At 33.9% G+C, this 20,739-nt stretch overlaps 1 protein-coding gene across 7 annotated transcripts in view; it reads right to left on the bottom strand.

Moving 5' to 3' along the window:
* Positions 1-20,739, bottom strand: part of LOC133207003 (sodium channel protein type 1 subunit alpha) — a 95,413-nt gene that overhangs the window by 9,889 nt on the left and 64,785 nt on the right. For all 7 annotated transcript variants that reach the window (XM_061343470.1, XM_061343492.1, XM_061343461.1 and 4 more), the window contains 5 exons: positions 19,709-19,826; positions 18,187-18,341; positions 15,357-15,530; positions 14,461-14,583; positions 3,571-3,852 (listed from right to left, as the gene is read on the bottom strand). In XM_061343470.1, coding sequence (XP_061199454.1) covers positions 3,571-3,852; positions 14,461-14,583; positions 15,357-15,530; positions 18,187-18,341; positions 19,709-19,826 — 852 coding nt within the window. The remainder of the gene's footprint in view (positions 1-3,570; positions 3,853-14,460; positions 14,584-15,356; positions 15,531-18,186; positions 18,342-19,708; positions 19,827-20,739) is intronic.

The following is a 20,739-nucleotide window of genomic DNA, read 5'->3' as shown; positions in this document are numbered from 1 at the left end:
CATTGATGCATGAAAATTGTAAAAGGAGTTTCTCCAGCAGATCTGTCTCTGCTTTGACACTTTTCTTTAAGGACAGAGAAATACTCAAGGAAGTTCAGACCAAGAAATGAAAAAGTCTGTAGATGCACATTGACTAACGTAAGCTACGCTGTGTCATAGAAGCAAAAAGTCCTTACAGAGAGAATGTGTTCTTATGACTGATGGCAGGAATATTTACACTCTAACTTCAAATTATGTAAGAACTTTGGAAAGTAGTCTCTGCTTAACAGAGCCTATGATTAACGAAGTCAAACTTGATTGTACCAGATGCACATATTGATAGCCTGTTATTGGGGCAGAAAGAATTATATCATTGTTATCAATACTGAAGATTTTCTACACACACTCCTGCCCCAAAAGAAAAAAATACAATATGCAAACCAAAAATTAGTTTGTTCTTTTTTGTAAGTCCCACATTCCAGAAATTCATTCACTATCACTGCCACATAACTTCAAGAAACAGCTTGTTATAGAGTTCTTTTTCATTAAAGAGCCAGTGCCACACATTTCCAATCCTTTTTTATTTTTTTAGCTTAGAATATTTCTTTTTTAAATTATCCCTCTTCTATTGAGTATTTCTGTGTGAAATGACTGTTTCTTTTCTATATTACTCTTAAAAAAAAAGTCTTTGTGTTGTTTTCTTTTACTGCAATGAACAGACTCATATACTACCATAAAATGCTTTTCATGATCCATAACAAAAATTGTTCACAAGAATAATTTGTGTCTTTCCCAGAATAATACAATTCTCAGTGCCAGGGTTCTTTTGGCTTATTTTTGTCTGTAATATTTTTTTGTCATGAAAATAGCACTACTTCCAGCAGTATTCACACCAGATAGAAAACCTCAGTGGTGCAGCTAACAAAGATGTATGCTGTATTACCTATAACCCAGAAAAGCTGACAGGACTTACAATATTCTTTGACAGACTCAAAGGGCATGAGTTAGAAGATAGAATGGAAATAATACAAGATTGCAAGAGGCAGCTTTGGTAGTTTGTTTCCAGCTTCCTGAAAAAGGGACCATGTATCAGTAATTCACACATTGATAGTTATCACTGAGTTTGTCATCAGAAAAATGACGTTGAACTCTGTTGGGTTATTTTCACAGGTCCATTACAACCTAAACAAAAGTCTGTGCTTGAGGTTGTTAAGTTGGAGAACCAAATTACTATGGTAAGCTTTTAAACTAATCATTAAGATATTAGAAAAAGGCTCTTAATGTTCACATTGGGTGCACAGAAAGCAGCCATGATTTTTCAATCAGATTTTTCAGGCTTAATACCTTATTTGGGCCAAATACTCATCCCAATAGCTTTATTTTTCAAACTGACATCATAATGGATACCTATAATTGAGCAATACCTTAGTATTTACTCTTTGCTGTTCCTAGAAACTGGGAAGGAAGGGTAGGGAAATCTAGGGTTCTGACATACCTATTCACTTCTCGTATTTCTTTTGAACATGCTGGCTTTCTAGATTCTCATCCAAATTACTTTATATATCAAATAGAAAATCACACTTATAAATACCTTCTTTGAGAAGATAATGTAAGAATCTCAAACATTTATGAATTGTAACCTTTCTTGTGTTCATGAAGGTGAAAAAAACCCCATTGATTCTGTGCATTTTAATGCATTAACAGAAAACTAACCTGGTATTTTCCTTCCTCTTCCCTAGAGCTTTTATCATTCCATAACTGCAAAATCACTACTAGTGTCTTACTTACCAAACCCTATAAAGACGCAGAGGGAAGTGTCTGGTTTGTGTAATGACAGAAGTGCCCCCCCCCCCCTTTTCTTTTTCTGGAATGTTATGCAAAACATATCTTCATGCTTTTACAAGCATTTTAATAATACAGAAAAAATAAGTGGTGTTGTCACTGACATTCTACTCACACACACAGAGAAAAATCCATCCATTAGGCAAGCCTTTGATATTGGTGCAAGCTGTCTGTATTGTAGATACCGCAAAAACAGCTGGCATGTCCTCCCATGAGAGACAGTCCCCCCTGTGGTGGTCTAGATCAGTTTTTCCTTTGGAAACATGGGAAAAATTGGCAAATTTCTCCCAATTTGCCTGCCAGAACAATCCAGTAATTTAAGAATCTAAGTCTTCATGTAAGAAATCTTTGTTGCTTTTCAATGAAGAGAAGATGGAATAAGCTGTGCATAAGTGGGACACTGAAACATATATGACTGCAATTAGCTAAGGGGTGGTGACTGTGGCCACAAAGGCAGGTAAAAATGTACCTGGTATTATCCCTTTCCCACTACTGAAGGAATAGCTGCAAACCACCTGCAAAGGGCTTCACTGATGTCTTGTTTCTGCTGAACATGTGTGATAAAGCATTCTTTCTCCCTGACTCCCAAAGGGGATTCTAGGCCAGTGGATATAAAAAGTAAGACAAAGAAAATAAATAAAGTCTTCCTATTATAATCCATTTTTTTTTACCAAAATCAAAATGTATTCAGTAGTTTATTTCTTTAGTGCTGGTAGTCCCTCTCTGCTATTTCTTGGTGTGACAGTAAAGTATATAATAAAACATAGTGAAACTTAAATTGTCAGGGTTACCAGTCACACAGTTGAGATGCTGTATGAGCTGCAAGAGGCAGATCACGGAGCTCAGAACTAGTTTTAGACCCTGTGCAGAACAATGTTGATACCACTGCATCATGTTGCTGATTTGTATTGTTGAGATTTCTTACGCTAATATAAAAGCTAGAAACTTATTTATAACCTATAAAAATGAAAACTAAGCTTCTGCAGAATTAGACAGTAACCTCAAAAAAACATAGAGGTTGCTGAAGGCACACAACAAAAGTTGAAGTCCAGCATTTCCTTAATTAAAGCTAGGTCAGATTATTAACTACTCCAAAATACAAAGGTAGATAGTTGTAAGGATATGCTTTTTGATAGTGAAGGCATAACCCTATAGTATTTTACAGCATATATATTTGTCTTTCCTTTCTTCCCTATTTTTTGTTAAATAAACTCCACTAGATGCTTATGCACAGAAATAGCAGGGAAAATATTTGACAGATTAGAGTACCTAACGATATTTTTATTTTCTTATTTCTCTTCTGAATGAGAAATTACCTACATCACATAAGTCAGCACTGGTGGCAGCCACATCACTGAGATGCAATTTCCTACCTGGAATTCTTCTCTGTGACTTAATTACGCCAATGCCAATTTTGGTTTTCAGCAACAGTAAAACTTAAAATATTCAGATAGCTGAATGCCATTCCTAAGTACTTCTAGAAATTTAAAGTTAGAAGGGGCTGAGGATGAAGGGACCTATAAATAAGAAAAAAAACCCTTGTTCTCTCAGATGTCCTAAAAGTTCTTTATTCATCTTAGTAGGCTGTACTTGCTGCTTACTACGAAAGGAGTAATCAGTTATCAGGGCAGTGGCATCACCAAGTCACAGATATAAATCATCAAGCAAATGTTTTCTGTCTTTGTTGTTAGAATTGCTTTTCAGTATTACGTATAAACAGAAAGAGGTATATAAAGAGTGATCACTTACTACTTGAAGTAAAGAAAGATACCCAAATCCTACATTATCAAAGTTTACTTTCACATTTTTCCATCGGGCACTTTGATTGTTTTTTATGAGTTCCTCGCACTGACTAAAATTGTTGATTTGGTCGACTTCAAACCTTTCATCAGTTGTGGTGTTAACACAGTAGTAGAACTTCCCAGCAAACAGATTTACTCCCATGATGCTGAAAATTAGCCAGAATATAAGACAAACGAGAAGCACGTTCATGATGGATGGAATTGCTCCTAAAAGGGCATTCACAACCACCTAATACACAAATACAGGGGGAAAAGAAAAGAGTGTAAGAAAGAATATTTACAGCAAGTTTTGTATACTGTTTTACCAATGCTTAATAAATTCTTGTTCAGAGACTAAAGCTATAAATGTTAAAGCAGTACATTAACACCTTTAGTATCGCACTGTTCTTTTAAATACATAACATTACTACATATAATGAAAGGAAAATAAGTGAGAAAAAATAAAATAATTAAAAGAAAAACAAAAGAGAAGACCTGGTGGTAATAAGATGAAGCCTGACACTGATTTGTTCTATGTAAAACACCCAAAACATGTTAAATATAAATACAGACATAATAAAATTTGAAAATGCATCAAATTATAGTTTAAAAATACTTAAAGAAAAATGGCAACCTGTAGATTTGATCAACATAGCTTTTAAATTTAAGCTGAAAACTTAAATGCCATGAATCTAGAAACTAAGCTCTACATTAAAAGGATTATGCAGGAATTAAATACATATCTTTATTGCCTTATCATTCCATGCAAGATTATAACAAAGATTAATTTCTTTGTATAGAAAAGCAAGACAGTTTTGCAGTATGTGTCTACTTGAATCACATAATTTATTTCAAGCTCCAGTCTTATTGTTCCATGTATCCAGTTTTAATCAGTAGTACCCTTCATTTTTTATCTAAAGAAGGACATATATCAAGGATGTAGTTAGGGTGTTTGAGTTTGCATTTTACATGACTTTTGACCACTTGCCTTCTAAGCCCCCAATAATTACTTATATAGATAAAAACTGTATTTTTTTCTGATATATACTGTAATTAATCACATGTGTCTGTCAGAGCTATCAAAGATTGTGTGGTTTTTTTGGCTAATATTTGAGCAATCATTTCTCCTTAAGTATCCAATACCAGCTCTCATTTTACAAGTTACATTTTATTTTAAATGTTACTTTTTTTCTCTTTAAAACTTTTAGGACTTTGTAGGAAGGTAAACCAAAATACTCTGATTCACAGGAATCCAGTTCCTGAAGTAAGACAGGCAAGGATTGGCATGGATACTTTGGTTGTATGAAGGCATTTAGTTCATTTTTGTCTCCTGATTTCTACATAGAGGGATCTTCCCACTACTAACATAATTCTGAGCAATCTCAGAGCTGCTCAGTCTTACTACCTGTATTTCACAGCCTCCGGAAGGCCTTTGGAAGCAGAGTATTGTGGTTGTGTTACGCATCACTCAGCAACCTCCTCCTCCCAAAAGTTATGGCCAGGAATTGGGACCTGTTTAGAGATCTTGGGTAGAAATGTTATTTTCAGGGCATATTTTATTCTCATTTTAAGGGCCTCCTTCATTGCCAGAGAGTAGAAATGGGACTTTTCTGTAACTGAGAATTACCGTTAACTTTTATAAAACTATGATTTTTTTAGAATCCAGCCTTTCTTGGCAGCTTCTGGTTTTGATGATAACTTTATAGGAAACATACTTGATGATAACTTTATAGGAAACATACTTGCTTCTTGGGATTTCTCTTATAAAAAAATTGAAGTATCTAGGTGATGTATGCATAAGCTAGCCATTTTAAGAAGTATTTAAAAAGACTAACAAGGTCCCAGTAATATTCTGAACATAAGTAACCATTTTCAAAGGAGCAAGGGAAATGTTTTTTTTTTTTTACTATCCTCTTGGGAGAGGAAATCTGGTGCTACTTAGCTTGATGGAACTGAGAGCAACATAAAATTAGGAATGCAATGATTCTGGAATTTATTCCAATCTGACCTGATCTATGACACTGTATTACGCTATTGCAGCTTTGAAATTCTAGGCCAGCTACAGCTTGTCTTATGTTTTCTTATTTTTTTTCTTTTTTTTCTTCACCTATAAACATGTTCTGGATGTGTTACACTAATGGAATTCCTTTTTAAAATCTTGGTGAGAAACCTGAAAATAGAGATGTCAAGAAAGAAAGATAGGGATTTAGTCCTGCAACTTAAATATATTAAAGTTACCTGTGCTCACAGGAAGAATGGTTTTGTATGAATTAAGTGCCTGTAGCAGTTACCTTTATAACAACCCTGAGATCCACTGGGCTACAGCACAGATCCAGAAGAGGCAGCAGAATACTAACAGCTACAGTAATTGTTACAACAATTATGAATTGGTAATAGTCTTAGAAAGAAAGATTTCTACAAAATGCCATCAGTAGTGTATCTTGCATCTTTAGATGATCAGGTAATGCAGCCACCCTTCTGAGACTGCCAAAAGGTCAGCCACATTTTACTGAATAAAAAGTGAACAGCTTCCAGCAACTGTTCCAACAGTGCTTCCAACAACTTATTTCATATAGGTCACTGAAAATCCATCAAATGGTAACAATTTTTGGTCACTACTGACCTGGCCTGGATGCGAACTGGTGACCTAGAGATGAAAGGCTCTGTATCCTATTACCAACCCCTTGAGCTATCCAGTCCCCCTGGAAGGTTTTTTAAGAAAAGAAGAAAAGAAAATTAAAACTTTTAGAAGTCGTTTTTGTTTCTGTTTCTGTTTTTTGGGGGGGTTTGTTTGGGGGTTTTTTTGTTTGTTTCTTTTTGTTTTGATTTGTTTTGTTTTTTTCTCTACCAGTGCTGAGTCTTTATCATAATTAAAACGTAAAACTGCATTTTCACATGCTGGTCAGATGTTTGGCTGACTGTAAAGTCCACCTTAGGAACAAGTCTTTAATTTCTTCAGTACATACAGTTGGAGGTAATTGCTTAATCGGTGTTTTTTTCCCACTTAGTTTTTTGTCATTTGATTTGGGAATAGCTGAGGTATATCAGAATAACCAGAACAGGACATTAGCTTGCATAATATATATCCAAGATAGCACCCATACATACACACATGACACCTACACACATAAGTTTATACACGTAAGTTACAGCAAATGGGCAGAAAAAGGTGAGAATCAATTGAAAAGTGAACTGAATGAAGAAAAGGGATCAATTAGCATTTCTTAATTAAAAGTTAGTTAAAAATTTAGCAAATAAAATTTGTCAATCTCATCTTGTAGTGAAGAGTCTGTAAAAAAAGGTAAAAAAATGATGGCAGCTACAGCTCTTAATTCTTGTTCTTCAAATCTAAATCAGATGTGTGTGATTCTAAACGTTTTTGGTTTTTTTTTATTTTTAGAGGGGTTGTTCTGTTTGTCCTATTTCCTGTTATTCCTTGATACAGAACATAGTGCCAATAACTGGGAAAAGATGTTTGCAGAGTTGCTTGCTTCTTTGTTTAAATTACCTATGCATTTCCTCAAAGCTGGAATGCTGTTGATCAGGCTGACTCTGGTGATCAAGCTGCAAAAGCCCAAGCTGATTCTGCACGTTCACCTTCTTATACCTTCAGGTAGTTGGAACTGCATTAAGTGCAAGTGAAAAGCAACACCTGAGACCTACAAAGACAAACGTGCCCTAGACTATTATACATCTCAGTTGATATCTAGTGGGAAAAAAAAAATCATTGTGTGAAATCATGTCTCTTCTAGAATAAAGCAGTATTTCATATACACAGAAGTGTAAACAGTCTGTAATAAAAGAGGCCTAATTCTTTCTCACAAGCAGATGTTTTTTAACTGTGTAGGAGATGGGTTTGAACTTGTGAAACACTGAATTATAGCTGTTAAAATCAAGTCAAGATTTCTGCTGATATTTTACTCCAAGTATAGTGGTTTATACATAAGTATACACCTGCATGAACAAACCACCATGTTTTTCCCTTTTAAACCCCAACATCTACCATCTAAAAATCAAACATTAGATAATGCCTTTTCATCCTAAAATATTTTTAATAAGTTATAAATTTGAAGGGACTGGCACCTGCATGGCAAAACAGAGATTTCATCTGAGTTTATACTGTTTTATAGTTTCCCAAGGTGGCAGGGTCTTGGTGTGACAAAAGTGGTTGGGACAGTCCCTTTGTTGTGACTAAATAATAACAAAAATGCTGTAATAATGGCTTTCTGTTCTCCTGGGCACTATAAAACTACAAAAAATGCCTTTCTCTGAAGTTAGAGAAGCCAGTTCCACAAGTTTAACAAAGCAAAAAGTCAGTGGGATCAGATGAAATGGGTATGGAGCTTAAATTAGCAGTTGGAAATAACCTGTGGAGGTGCCCAGGATGATGCAGTATAGGAAAAATATTCCCACACAAGATACCCTGTCTCATCTGTCTCCGTGGAGTTTGGTGGAAGATGATCGACATGGATATGTAAGGATTGGAAGTTCTTTATGTTGAAGGGATAAAGTATATGTACATTGCCACAGCAGTAATGTAGATGGGAACTTTTATTCAAAGGTAATAAAGAAAATTTATCACATGATGAGGACAGAGTTGGGAAGGGAGAAAGGAAGAGGAAGAAGAGAGAGAGATTGCGATGATTTTTTTTTACTTGCTAATAAGACACCTCAAAACTACATATTTTCTCATTCTGTAGCTTGGAATGGGTACACTGGGAAGCAACATGCTGCATATGCTTGATGATGAGCTATGAACTGGCTTTAGAGACAAGGAAGGATGAGAATTAAATATTTATGTGAGAGGAAGTGCAACCTACTTGACATGATCCAAATAATGGTTCTAGTGATGAACTATGGTGAATCTAAAAATGTACAATTACTCAAGGTATTCAAACCTTTTAATTTTAAATTATTTACTTCTACTTTAACTTAATGGGCTTCCTATGAAAAACTCTCAGAACTTTGTCCCACCCCAAAGGGTGGTACACCATATTTCTGTGAATGTTGTGAGCTGTAATCCACTAATTATGTTCTACTATTCCAGTATTTACCTCACTGTAAAAAAATCCACAACCCAACAAAAAAACTCAAACCTCAAATCAGAATCAAATAACCCCCCAAAAAAACCTTCAAAAAGAAACAACACAAACTTCTCTAAACCCTTTTATAACAAACAAGAATTTCCCATAACCCAACTTGTGTCCATTGCCTCTCATTATGACTTTCCACATCTGAGAAGATGCCTGGCTTTGTTTTCTATCCTCCAACCAAAATTAGTGGCATCTTGTGGAATTTGCCTTTAGGAAATGCAGAGTGAAAGAACACCTGTTCTACACAGTTTGCCTTAATGCCATATACTTTTAACTACATGGCCTACAGTTATGTAAGCCCAGAATTAAGTAAAATTTAGAAAAATACCTAGGAATTATAGAAGCAAGGGAAAAAATACAACTGCAGTCTTCTTCTAGCAAACTAATGCTTACTCTTAATTCAGATCACTATAAAACAGTAAAAGTATGTAAAAGTAGATTATATTAGTGAGACAAGAATATTATTTAAATCAAGAAAAAAAGCAGAAAAGTTTGTGTCATAAAAGAAATGAGTGCATTTTGTCAGTGTTAGAACTGGCATGAGAAGCACCTCATGTGAAACATTCAACAAAATGTGCCTATTTATGACAAGATTTTTTACAACATTTTTGATTTTTGAGTAAAATGAAGACTGCATTGGAAATTCAGGGTGAAGATTACTAGAAAACTATCATTTAAAGTGGCAAGTGTAAAGAAAAATTTGGATTTAAGTGAGCGTATGCAAAGAAAAGACAGGTAGATGGAAAGAATCAGAGACATCTGAGGAGGTACAACTAAATCTTAATCTTAACAGTAATGAACAAATAAAGTTTAAGCAAGAGTGAAAGATCTCAGAGGAAAAGAAAATCACTCCCTTAAAAAGCCAATTGCAGTCTTTCCTACTTTTCCTTAATTGTTACTGTATAAGTGCAGCTAACTGAAGAATGCTTTTTGTTAGTGAATTTTAACTCCAAACTACTTTCTCACTTAACACACAAACTATTTTTATAACACTTTGTGCTGGAAAAATTTCATGTGATCGGGTAGGAGTTTGCATCTTTGAAGGATAGAACTGTTAGGGAGGTTCAACTAGATGGCCTCAGGAGGTCCCTTGAAACCTCAATGATTCTGCACTTCGTTCCTACCTTTTGAAAAAATTAACTTTGTCAAAGTAGGAACAGAAGCATTTCTTATTCACATAACAGCCTATTAGAAGTAAGCTACACTGTTGAATTAACAAAATACTGTAGTTTCCAGGGCTGCTTTCATTCTGTTCCTCATCAGAAATCAAGTATATGACAAAATATTTTTGAAGACAACATAGAAAAAAAGACATTATTTAACATACTTTGGGATGAAATACAGTAATTATCTGCCAAGCAATAGATCACATGGCTGCATGTTTTTGAGAAGACCTGGTAAATATACTAAATGCAAACAAGCATGAAAATAGAATAATTGGTTAATGTGGAACAAAATCTTTGAATTTCACCAGATGCAGTGAAAAAAATTTTTTGTTGTCCTTCCTGTTGCTCAAATGAGACGTTATTGATCTTTATGTATTCTTTAACAATTTTAATTACAGTGTAAAATACAGTATGTAACTCATTCAAATGTCATCAAATTTTGATCCTAAAAGTAAGGATTTTCTTCAAGAAAACAAATCAGAATAAAAATAATCAGTTTCAATTATGTAAGAAATTCCTAAAAAAGTTCTCTTCTAATTATAGAATTACAGCCTAAGAAAAATCTCAAAATACTAAAATATTTCCTGTAGTATTTATGAACATCTATTTAGAAAGTCTTCTTACATCATCTTACATTTCCAAAAGTTTGTAAATTTTTCAGTGGTTTTTCAGGAGACATAACAACTAGCTTCCAACACAGGCCAAAGAAGACTGAATTCAGATTCCAAGAAAAGATTATGTTTCTTACACAATATCTTGTGCTATCTATATACACTTGGAGTGATTTATTTAATGTAATATACAGGGATATAAAAATTATGCAAGAGTTTATATTGGAATTATATAAATATCTGTAGTTGTGACTATTCAGATCATATCATTTTGGTGTGTGCTTAAGGTATTACAAGTAATGTTCAAAATTTTCTATGGGATATTTCTGAATGTATGTAGGTACAAACTCAGTAACAGAGTAAAGCACAGCTCTTTTCAAACCAATGTAAAAGGCAGATTCAAATTTTAAAACAAAGCCAATTCTTTATCTCAGTTAAAAAAGCATCTAAAAATAGCTGAGCAATGTTTACATGTTATTTCTGTAACACCAAGGGATAACTTCCAAATATTTAAAGCAATTAAGAAGTGAGTACAGGATGAATATAGATAAACTGGTTTTGCTGCTACTGGGATTCTCAGATGAGACTGTCTCTCCTTCTGATACTAAGTAGACAATGTAGTGATTAGTATGTAGTGATTAGTCACACTGCAATCATTAAGGGTAGAAAAGGGGGAAATACTGTACCCATAATACAGATAAGGGGAGGAACTAGTGGTCCACCCCATCCAAGCTGAAGAAAGGTTATCCTATATGAAATAGAAATATATAGCCTGTTATTAGTTGTGAATCTGTAATGACAGACACTTGATGTCATGTTTTATAATTCAATCATATGAATATTTCCTACTAATGAAGTTTGGAATACTCATTATTGCTTTCCTGGTAAAGGAATCTGAGGAATAGCCTTTGAATTTTAGAGGACATCAAATACTCTAATTTAGTTTTGCAAGTCATGAAATTGGACTGGAAATTTGAAATACAGTAAATGTTTAAAGCCATCAGCCAGAAATATGCATAAGGCATGCAAAACTGAAAGTGCAAGTGTATATTTCAGATTGTTTGCTGCCTTCTACTATTTCTCTAATAAATAAATCAAGCACGGCATGACATGCTTTATTTGTGAAATTAGACACAAATGCATGCTTTATTGTTACTTAATTCTCTAACTCAGCAAAGCAATGTATACTTAGTATTCTACATTTACAGGTAGCATACCAATTCAGAACTAGCGCAAAAGCATTATATTGCAAGTACTAAAAAGCTAAACAAAAAGCAATGGGTATATTCAAATCTCAGATAGCAGATACCTCTGCTTAGAATGTACACTAATTGAGATGAGACTATAAACCCTAAGACAGAAATTTAAATCAAATTAAAGCAATTCTTTACTTTCCTTCCAGTATCTGTGTGGAGTTGTTTTTGAGATTCACTATAGAAAGTATAAACATTTCTCAGACTTCAGTTTATTAGCAGATATTTTAAATACCTTTAATATGTCAAAATCAACTTCTGTGCTCAAAGCATGCACAAACTATGGACCATTTGTACCCTATGTTGGTGTAAGTGATTTATATATCTTATATTCACTTTGGAAAGAGAATTTATCCCATTTATGAAACAGTTGTAACTACAGAGCAAAACAGTAGACTTGTAAGAATACAACTTCAAAAGTGAAGTATGTTTCATATTTAGGGATAATAGAATAGTTATCAATATTTACTATGCAATATGCTGTACTCTTAAAATTCACCAGAATGCTAAACTTATTTAAGAAAAAGGTTGATTTAAAGTAGCTGAGAATTTAGCAGATTGTTTTACAAAATGCATATGAACTCTTCTATATTCAAGGCAAAATTTGAACATGGGAGTAAATGTTAAAATGATTAATACTTGCTGAATAAAAACTCAGCTTGTTTTGTCACAGCTCAGCATAGGTATAGGCAATATAAGAAAGAAAAGAGGGTTGATTTATTTTTATTTTTTACTGGCAGGTAAATTTTTTACTGGTTTTATGGATTTTTATGAAATGAGCTCAGTTTCTGAGAAGACTGTAATTTGACTATAAGCTTATTATGAGCTGGTCAATTATTTATTATTTGAATCTTTTTACTGTTTGTGAGTCATTCATAAAGTAATGTTACAATCTGGCAATGAGCTGTTGTGAATATTTGCCAAGTGCTTTGGCAAAACACTTTTTCATAAGTGCATGTAACTAATAGTAAAGATAAGGCCTATACAGTTGGCCAGTCAAATTTTGTAACTGACTGGAATCAGGCACTTCATTGATTAACAGTAATATTGGAGAACAGAGCTGAAATAGTTTTTTCTTTTCCAGGCTTGTCTGTGATTCCTACACAGTAAGTTGCTTATGAATTATTCATGTTGTATATCTGAATTTCTATCATATGATTGAGCTTCTGGCATAATTTCATAATTATTTAGTAAGAAATAAAGGAAAGCAGTAAATAGATTTTAAACTACAGGTACTTTTCTTTGAGCACAAATATTCTAAATCTTTTAAGTGGAAAATTTACTAAGGCAACCATGTAAGGATACAGAAAAATGGAATAAAACATTTGGCAGTCAATTTTGTCATTATCTTTCTGTAATTTTTTTTTTTTTTTTTTCTCAGTGTCATCTAAAAAGCATTTCTTGTCGCTGTATCTGGGACTCCAGTCTGGTCTTAAGAGCCCTCCTGCAACTGAGCAGAACGTTATTACAAAAGAAAATCTGACAGCAATTTCCTGACATTCCTTTTCAGAGAACCACATTTACCTGAATGTTCATGAATGGTAAGTATAAAGAGAAAGTGGCTAAATCAAGTAGTCATTCAAAAATTAAATGAAAATTTGTACATACTGTAGTACTTGACCAGCTCTTACCCTGCCGAATATCAATTCATGAATTTCAAATTATGAGAAAGCTATTAAAAGTCAATTTGCATATGAAATTTAAATTTATTATCTAGTAATAATTTTATTAATACCTAGTAATAATTAGCAATATTTTTTCTGATGTATTCTGAAGTAGAGATATACAGCTTGATGAATACTATTTAAGCTCCCAATTTCCCTTGATTAAGCTTAGATTTGTATCTAAATATTGTTGAGATGATATTCCACCGGTATACAGTTGATTTGAAATTCATCAGTGCATTGTCTCCTCTTACATTTCCATGAAGTAGCAAAAAAGCATTCTCTTGTAACATATTTCAATAACATGCATATAGAGTTAGTTTGTATTCAGTGGCTTTAAGGAACAGAAGGTATAAACAAATGAAAAAATAAGTTAAAATGCTTTCTTGAGTGAAATGAATAAAAAGCAGGGCTGCTAGTTACTCAGAATAAGAAAGAATAACCTTATATACATTGTCTTGAATATTAAATGGAGATCTGTTGAACTAACAAAAGCATTTACCTTACAAAAGAAGAATTTAATAGAGAAATCAAGTAACTTAATCTGTTTTAAAGTCAGCCAAACTCAGAAATAGATTTAAACCACTAAGAAGTATGAATGTGTCTCTGGTATAATCTGGTAAAATTCAGCTGGGTTTGACCCAGGGTGGTTCTAAAATGCAAAGAAAAATGAAGGACTTCCACTACTTCCACAACTAATGCTAAATCAGATTCCTGTATCAATACTGTGATATGTTTATCAGTAAAATATTACTAAAATCTTGTTACATTTTATTCATTATTAAGATTCTGTTAAGAGAGTTCATAGTTGGTAATTTCAATGCCTGGGATTGGCTAGAACACTCCTGAGATTGGCTAGAAAGTAAAGTAACTTTAATGAATATAACTTCTATGTGGTACTGCATATGGATTTAGGTGAATTGATGAAGCTTTTTGCTTATCTGTTAGTAAAAGATATGCAATAGATAAAAAGATAGTGCAGCCTTTCTGCATGGACTTGTCATTCCTTATTCTGCATGCATGTATTCTTTCTATGCATGCATACTTTCAGATTCTTTCATGTTGTCTTACCCTCATGCCTTCAAATCGTGACAAAGCTCTTAGAGGTCTCAAAGCTCTTAGTGTCCTAAGGGACTTAATGGCACCAAGTTCAGAGTAACCCAATGCATTTGCTGTTAAGCTAACCAAAGAGACCTATATGAAAACAGGAAAGTAAAAATTATTATACTGTACATACTACTTTACATACCATAGATGTGAGATATAAACTTCTCAGAAGAATCTAATTTTGGACCACTTTCTTCAGGAATAGGAAGTCTTTTAAATAAAAAATAAAAAAAAAAAGTAATATGAAAGAAGAGCAGGAAGGTAAACAAGCAAACAAAAATGTCATAAAGTAACAACATCTGTAAAAATTAATACTTCTGATTTTTTTATTTTGCTAGTGATTTGAGGGCATTTAAAAACACAGAAAGCAAATTACATTAATTTCTCCTTTTTACTAATTTAGGTATTGCTTTCACTTTTTGTTTGTTTTACAGTGATGTTGGGATCAGTAATTATAGCTGGTAATGAGCATTTGATTGCCCACAGCTGAAATGGAAACGATTGAAGCCTGTTCTGAATTAACTGATGGGTCACAGAGCAACATTGCTCCTTTGGAAATTGGTAGAAAGGACTAATTTGTCTATATTAAGTTACCCTAATGCTTTTACCTGACTGCTGATTTTATATGCTCTACAGGCTGACATTAACCTTGGTTATGCTGTTTCTTAAAGACTTTACAAGAACAGTTACGCAGGTGGCAGAACTCCACAGGTCTTTATATATTTTTATGTCCCCACATTACCTTAGTCCAAATACCATAGTCTCTACATTTGCATAGACACTATGGTTGTACAGCAAGTAATTAAAAAAAAAAATCAGATTAAAAAAATACAAAAGTCACATCTAGGAAATACACATACATCGACAATCAGGAAGTCCAGCCAGCACCAGGCATTAGTAAAATATGTTTGATAGCCATAGGCCACCCACTTCAGCAGCATCTCCAGAATGAAGATGTAAGTAAACACCTTATCAGCATATTCCAGCATGGTCTTGATAGTTTTACGCTGTTCAATATATATGTCTTCAAAAGCCTGTAAATGAAAACATTCAAAGATATTTATTATTCCCTTTTTCTACTGCACAATACTTCAGGTTGCAATAAAAAACCACCACCAAAACAGAAAAAAAGAATAAAAAAAAAAGAATCAGTCTTCCTTCAAGAAAAAGCATGAAAGTCACTTTTATCTGGTGGGTTGGGTTTTTTTCTGCTAACTCAGTATATACCTGTTTTTCCCTGACAGAACTATGTTTTCCAGCTTGCAGGAGGAAGAAGTGGATATTGCAGAGCAAACACTACCCTGATCAGAGATTTTTATTTATTTAATTATTGCTGATTATGAATTATTTTTCTCAAGATCATTTTCAGTACTTACAAACAGCTCTGATTTTGCAGAATGGTGTGCCTAAACTGAATTCTACAGAGATAATTTGGTTTGTATATAGGTAAATCTCTTTTAAAAATCCAGGCTCATAACTTTAAAATTTTCAGGACAGTGTAAATGTAAATACAATTGACCATTTTTTAAGTCCTGCTGCTTTTTGGAATTTTTAATATATAAATCATAAAAGAGTACTTTCTTTTGTTTTAAAAAAATATTTATTTATCTAACTCAAATACTTGCTTCACTGTATTATCCACAGTTAATGAGATACATAAAATTTCTGAGCCCTTGCAATGTTATTTACCCTTTTTGTGTGATTTCGATTTTGTACATTTCAAAAAACATACAGCTTCTGTGTTTCAGAGATTCTTCCTGTCCTCCAAGAATTTTTTCTTTTAATTTCTTGTAAATTTTAATTATGCTATTATTTCTTATGGAGATGATAGATTTTATATGATTGAAAGAACTGAAATGGTCTGCTTTCTTGCAAAGATTTTTATATATGTTGTTCCTAACATTTGTTTTTACCCAGCCTGCTTTTGAATCACTTTACATCTGTCAGTTCAAATAATTAGTGCTTGTCTATCAGCCGTCAAATTAACGTTTGTGTATCAGTAATTTCGGATACTTCGTTCAGGCACTATAGTACTTGACACTCCTCGTAATCACCAACAACTTTAGCTTAGAAAACTTGGAAGAGCTCACACAGAGTCTAAGCTAGCAGTACTCCTGGCAGCTACACGTGTGTCTCCCCCCCCCGCCCCCCCCCCCCCCAGGGCAAGGGTTTGCAGGCAACCTGCAATGCCCCTGTGCCCACCAGATTTCCTGGCTGTAAGGACAGTGAGAATTGTCTGGACTGTGGCCTTGGGGTTAACACTGGGATACAGTACTTGCAGGTCCAAACAGACCTTTTCACTACCACAAAGAAGAATGAAGGCAGAGCAGGGTCTCACACCTCCGGAGGCTTGGGCTGATTAATCCCTGGTCTCTGCAACATTTTCACAAAATAAATATTCTGTGGATGACACACACCTTAGGTTCACAAGCATGAAATGTGAACGCTGTGGGATCTCATCTCAGCATTCTTTTAAGTACAATGACGGAAAATCACCTACATCAGATCTCTTGCTAAAGGTTTTCTCCACTTGGTAGCATCAGTCAAAATTCAGTAGTGCAGATATAAGTCTTTTGTTATTTCAAGGGCTTTAGGTCACACAGAAGGTGTCACATGGCTTTGAGTAAAAGTTGCTTATTTGATGATTGTGTTGATATTAGACCAAACAAAAGCAGAATGAATCTTAAAGATTTAACCAAAACTAATGATGTATAAAATCATGAACTGCTAATCACTAAGGTATTTTAAAGTGTTGGGAATGGTCTAAAGACTTTGGGATAGAATTCTGCAACACAATTTTTTTATGATGCAGGAACTTGAGTAATTTACCAAAGGGTAATTGCTAGATGCTAGATATACTCTACATTACCTCAGGGCAAGTAGTTTGCTTAAGAAACTTCAGCTTGGTATGTACCCAGCCTCACATTTCTTTTACAAATCATCTCCAGTTTCCTTATTCTTTATCATTATTTGCATTTGTGAAATAACAAATCGTTGATAGATTGATTTTTTTTTTTTTTTTATGATTACAGATTCATACTATGGTTGGCTTTTTTTTTTAATTTATTTTTTTATTCTGCCCTCACATACTTGTTAAACTTAAAGCAGATTAATGTTTTTGCAGATATACCTTTAGTCTATGTGAGTATGAGTCAGTAGAAGCTGGATTGGAAGCATAAATAATAAACTCCTATTCTTAGAACAGAATAATTATAAACAAACAGTCTCAATCTTAGCACATAATATTTATAAGCTGGCTCTGGCTCTTGCAAGGTGTTGTGAGCTGTTTATGCCATTACAGTTACTTCCAAACTCTTCTTTTTTCATTAGTGACAGTACTTTCCCCTCAGTTGAATCAGTAACTGGGGAGCAAATTAAAAAACCAAAGTTAAATATATTCTCTTCTTCACAAGTTGTTCCCCTCCTTGCTTCCAGTGTATCACCATCACTTTCAGCAACGAAGTTAAGCTCTCTCTAACCAATGACGTCTATACTTTTTTCAACAGATTTTTGAGAAGATACTTTTTTTCTACCATTCTTTCAAAAGCCTGACTAACATTCAGCTCTGTCACTTGAAGACATGGAACGGTGTATTTTTTCTGGTGGAGAAAAATAAGTTCAAACAATGTTTGATGAGCCAACTTTTTAGAACTTCACTGACAACATTATGACAGTTCATGTTTTACTTACCAGAGCTCCACTACTGAGGAGAATCATAAACACAATGAAGGTCTCAAACCAGTTGTGTTCAACAATCCTGAAGCAGGTTTTTCTAAGGTTCCACCACTGCTTTCCTCTCCCTTCTTCTATACTTACTTGACAGCACTTGAACCTTCGTACACAGCCTTTGCAACAGTGGATATATTGGGGGGGGAAGAGATAGATTTTTTTGGATTGCATTAAATTTGGTCATGCATTCTGTTAATGATACAATGCTACCTTTCCAGAAGCTGTGCTATTTAGTAAAAAGCCAACAGATTTTCACATTGATGACTTTTTTTCCAAAGAAAAAAAAAATACCCAGCCCCCCCCCACAACAACAACAACAAAAAACAAACAAACCCAAACCAAACCAAAGCCCTCCAAATCTCAAAACACTGAGAAAATTGGGCTTTACAATTATATGACAAAGAAAGTTTTTCTCTTTCATCAAGAACAAAGTGCTCAGTACAGAGCACACAAAAAGGTAAAAATCCATGGAACATAAAGCCAAATTACAAAACACCAAGTATCAGTAAAAATATACAAACTCATCCAAATGTATACTAGGTTTACATTGTAAGATAGGGGCAAGTGTTACTAAATTGTAGGGGGGGGGGGGGAGGGTACTAAATTCAGACAATGTTGCATATGTTGTTACATGAAAAATATCTAAGCCTCTAAGTCCTGAGCTTTTCAGTACCAGCAAATTCTCTAATTTGTGCCCTTAATTTATTTATGCTTTTACGATTTAGCTCCTGACTTGATTTTTGACAGTAACATTTATTTTCCAAATGCTAAACCTAACTTCTGCTTACAGATACCAGAATAGCATTTGTATCCTTACATCATGTTTTTATACCCATTCCTTTCCCCACCTCCTTCACATGCATACATCCATAAAGTTTCTCACAAGAAAATGCCTTTGTAAATTAAGTTTATGGCCAGATTGATGTTTTATTTTTGTAAAAGGGCCAATAGAAGGCATCATTAAAGATGGATAAGTCCACCAGTTGAGACTGCTCTTGCTCCAGGTGGCACACAAAGTCTCTGCCTTCTCTTTTTGCCAGTTTGTAGGAGGTTCATTTAGCATTTTGCACAAGACCATCCAGGTGCAGTTTTTATTTGCCACTCAGCAGCTTTTTCAGTACTGTATGCTTTATAAAGCACTTTGATGGATAACTATGAAGAATGGTATATAGAAAGACTAACTAAACTCAGAAAGTATAGAAGCTCATACTAGAATAAATCTTTCACTAATATATTTATCTTATTTTTAAAATAATGATAAATTTCTGATAAAACCTTTTCTTAATAATTTATCTGATATATAGTATAATTGTGGTACCATTATCTATGTAGTAAATGATGGTCTAAAAGTACTACTGCTGCTAATCATAGTTTAAACAATAACAAGAGAATAACTCAGTACATAAATATTAATACTTAGTTTAAATAGATAATTATTCCATATTTCATTAGTAAGTATTATTAGCATTTTTGTTCCAAACACCTTCTGTGAAGCAGGCCTCTGGCTCCTGGGCTTCTTCAGGTTCAGCTTCTGGTTGCTCTTCTGCAGGAAGTCCGATATCGACTGTGCTGCCTTCAGAAGAACTAGATGAATTTAACTTCTGTTAAGCAGACAGAAGATAAAAAAGAAAAAAAAAGCAAGCATGACAATTGCACCATAAATATTTTTAAGGCAAATATTTGTTGTTTTCAGAATAATTAAATAATTCTGCCATATTTTTGAAGTATCTAGTATTCAACATAAGTAATTTGCTGATAACCATATATGAAATTTGTACAATCTTTGGTTTTGCTTCTGAATTGTATGGATCCATTAAATAAAAGGTGTCTCAATAGGTAAGGCTTCAAAAATATTCTTACACCAAAAAATATGAATGATAATGCTAAGCCTGCAAAGATCTGTGACCACAACTAGCCATATTAATACATTTTGGCTAACATTTATCAGGGAAAGAAATACTAATGCTTCAGATATTATTTGGGAAATAGGAACAACACTATCTCTGATATAGGTTGCCAAGGAGAAAGGCTCTTTTGTGCAGATTTCCTTTCTCGAGGGGATCTAAATATTGTACTTTGGGGTTTTGTCGAAAGCACTAGAGGGCTTATGCACACTGAATTGACAGCAATACAGAATTCAGCTAGCCAAAAATGAGGTATCTTATGTACTGTTAGCAATACAACAGAGGCAGGGGAAGATGAGCTATCCCACAAAGAAACTGAATTGCTACCAGAATGGAAGTTAACTAGTTTAAGGTTGAGGTTCCCGAAGTCAGAAAGCTAATTTTGGTAAATGAAAGAAAGGTAATTTTCTGATTTGAATAAAATGTCAACAAACTAATTCACTAAGGGCATGGTTGGTTTGCAAATTATGTTATCAAATAAAGTTAAATTATTTTGTCAAAAGAGCCACAGGCTAAAGGTCATATAAGGGAAGATTTAGAGCCTTAATATATTTTTTTCTAAACAACACACAGCTCTCAGCAAGGCTATCTATAGCCTGCTTTGGCTACA

This window comes from Neopsephotus bourkii, unplaced genomic scaffold, assembly GCF_033783945.1.
Source record: "Neopsephotus bourkii isolate Nb327-2 ecotype Australia unplaced genomic scaffold, CSIRO-AGI_Nbou_v1 NB_196, whole genome shotgun sequence".
In the NCBI taxonomy this organism is placed as follows: domain Eukaryota; kingdom Metazoa; phylum Chordata; class Aves; order Psittaciformes; family Psittacidae; genus Neopsephotus; species Neopsephotus bourkii.
Note: the sequence above shows the minus strand (reverse complement) of the source record. Positions and strands in the feature narration are given on the sequence as shown.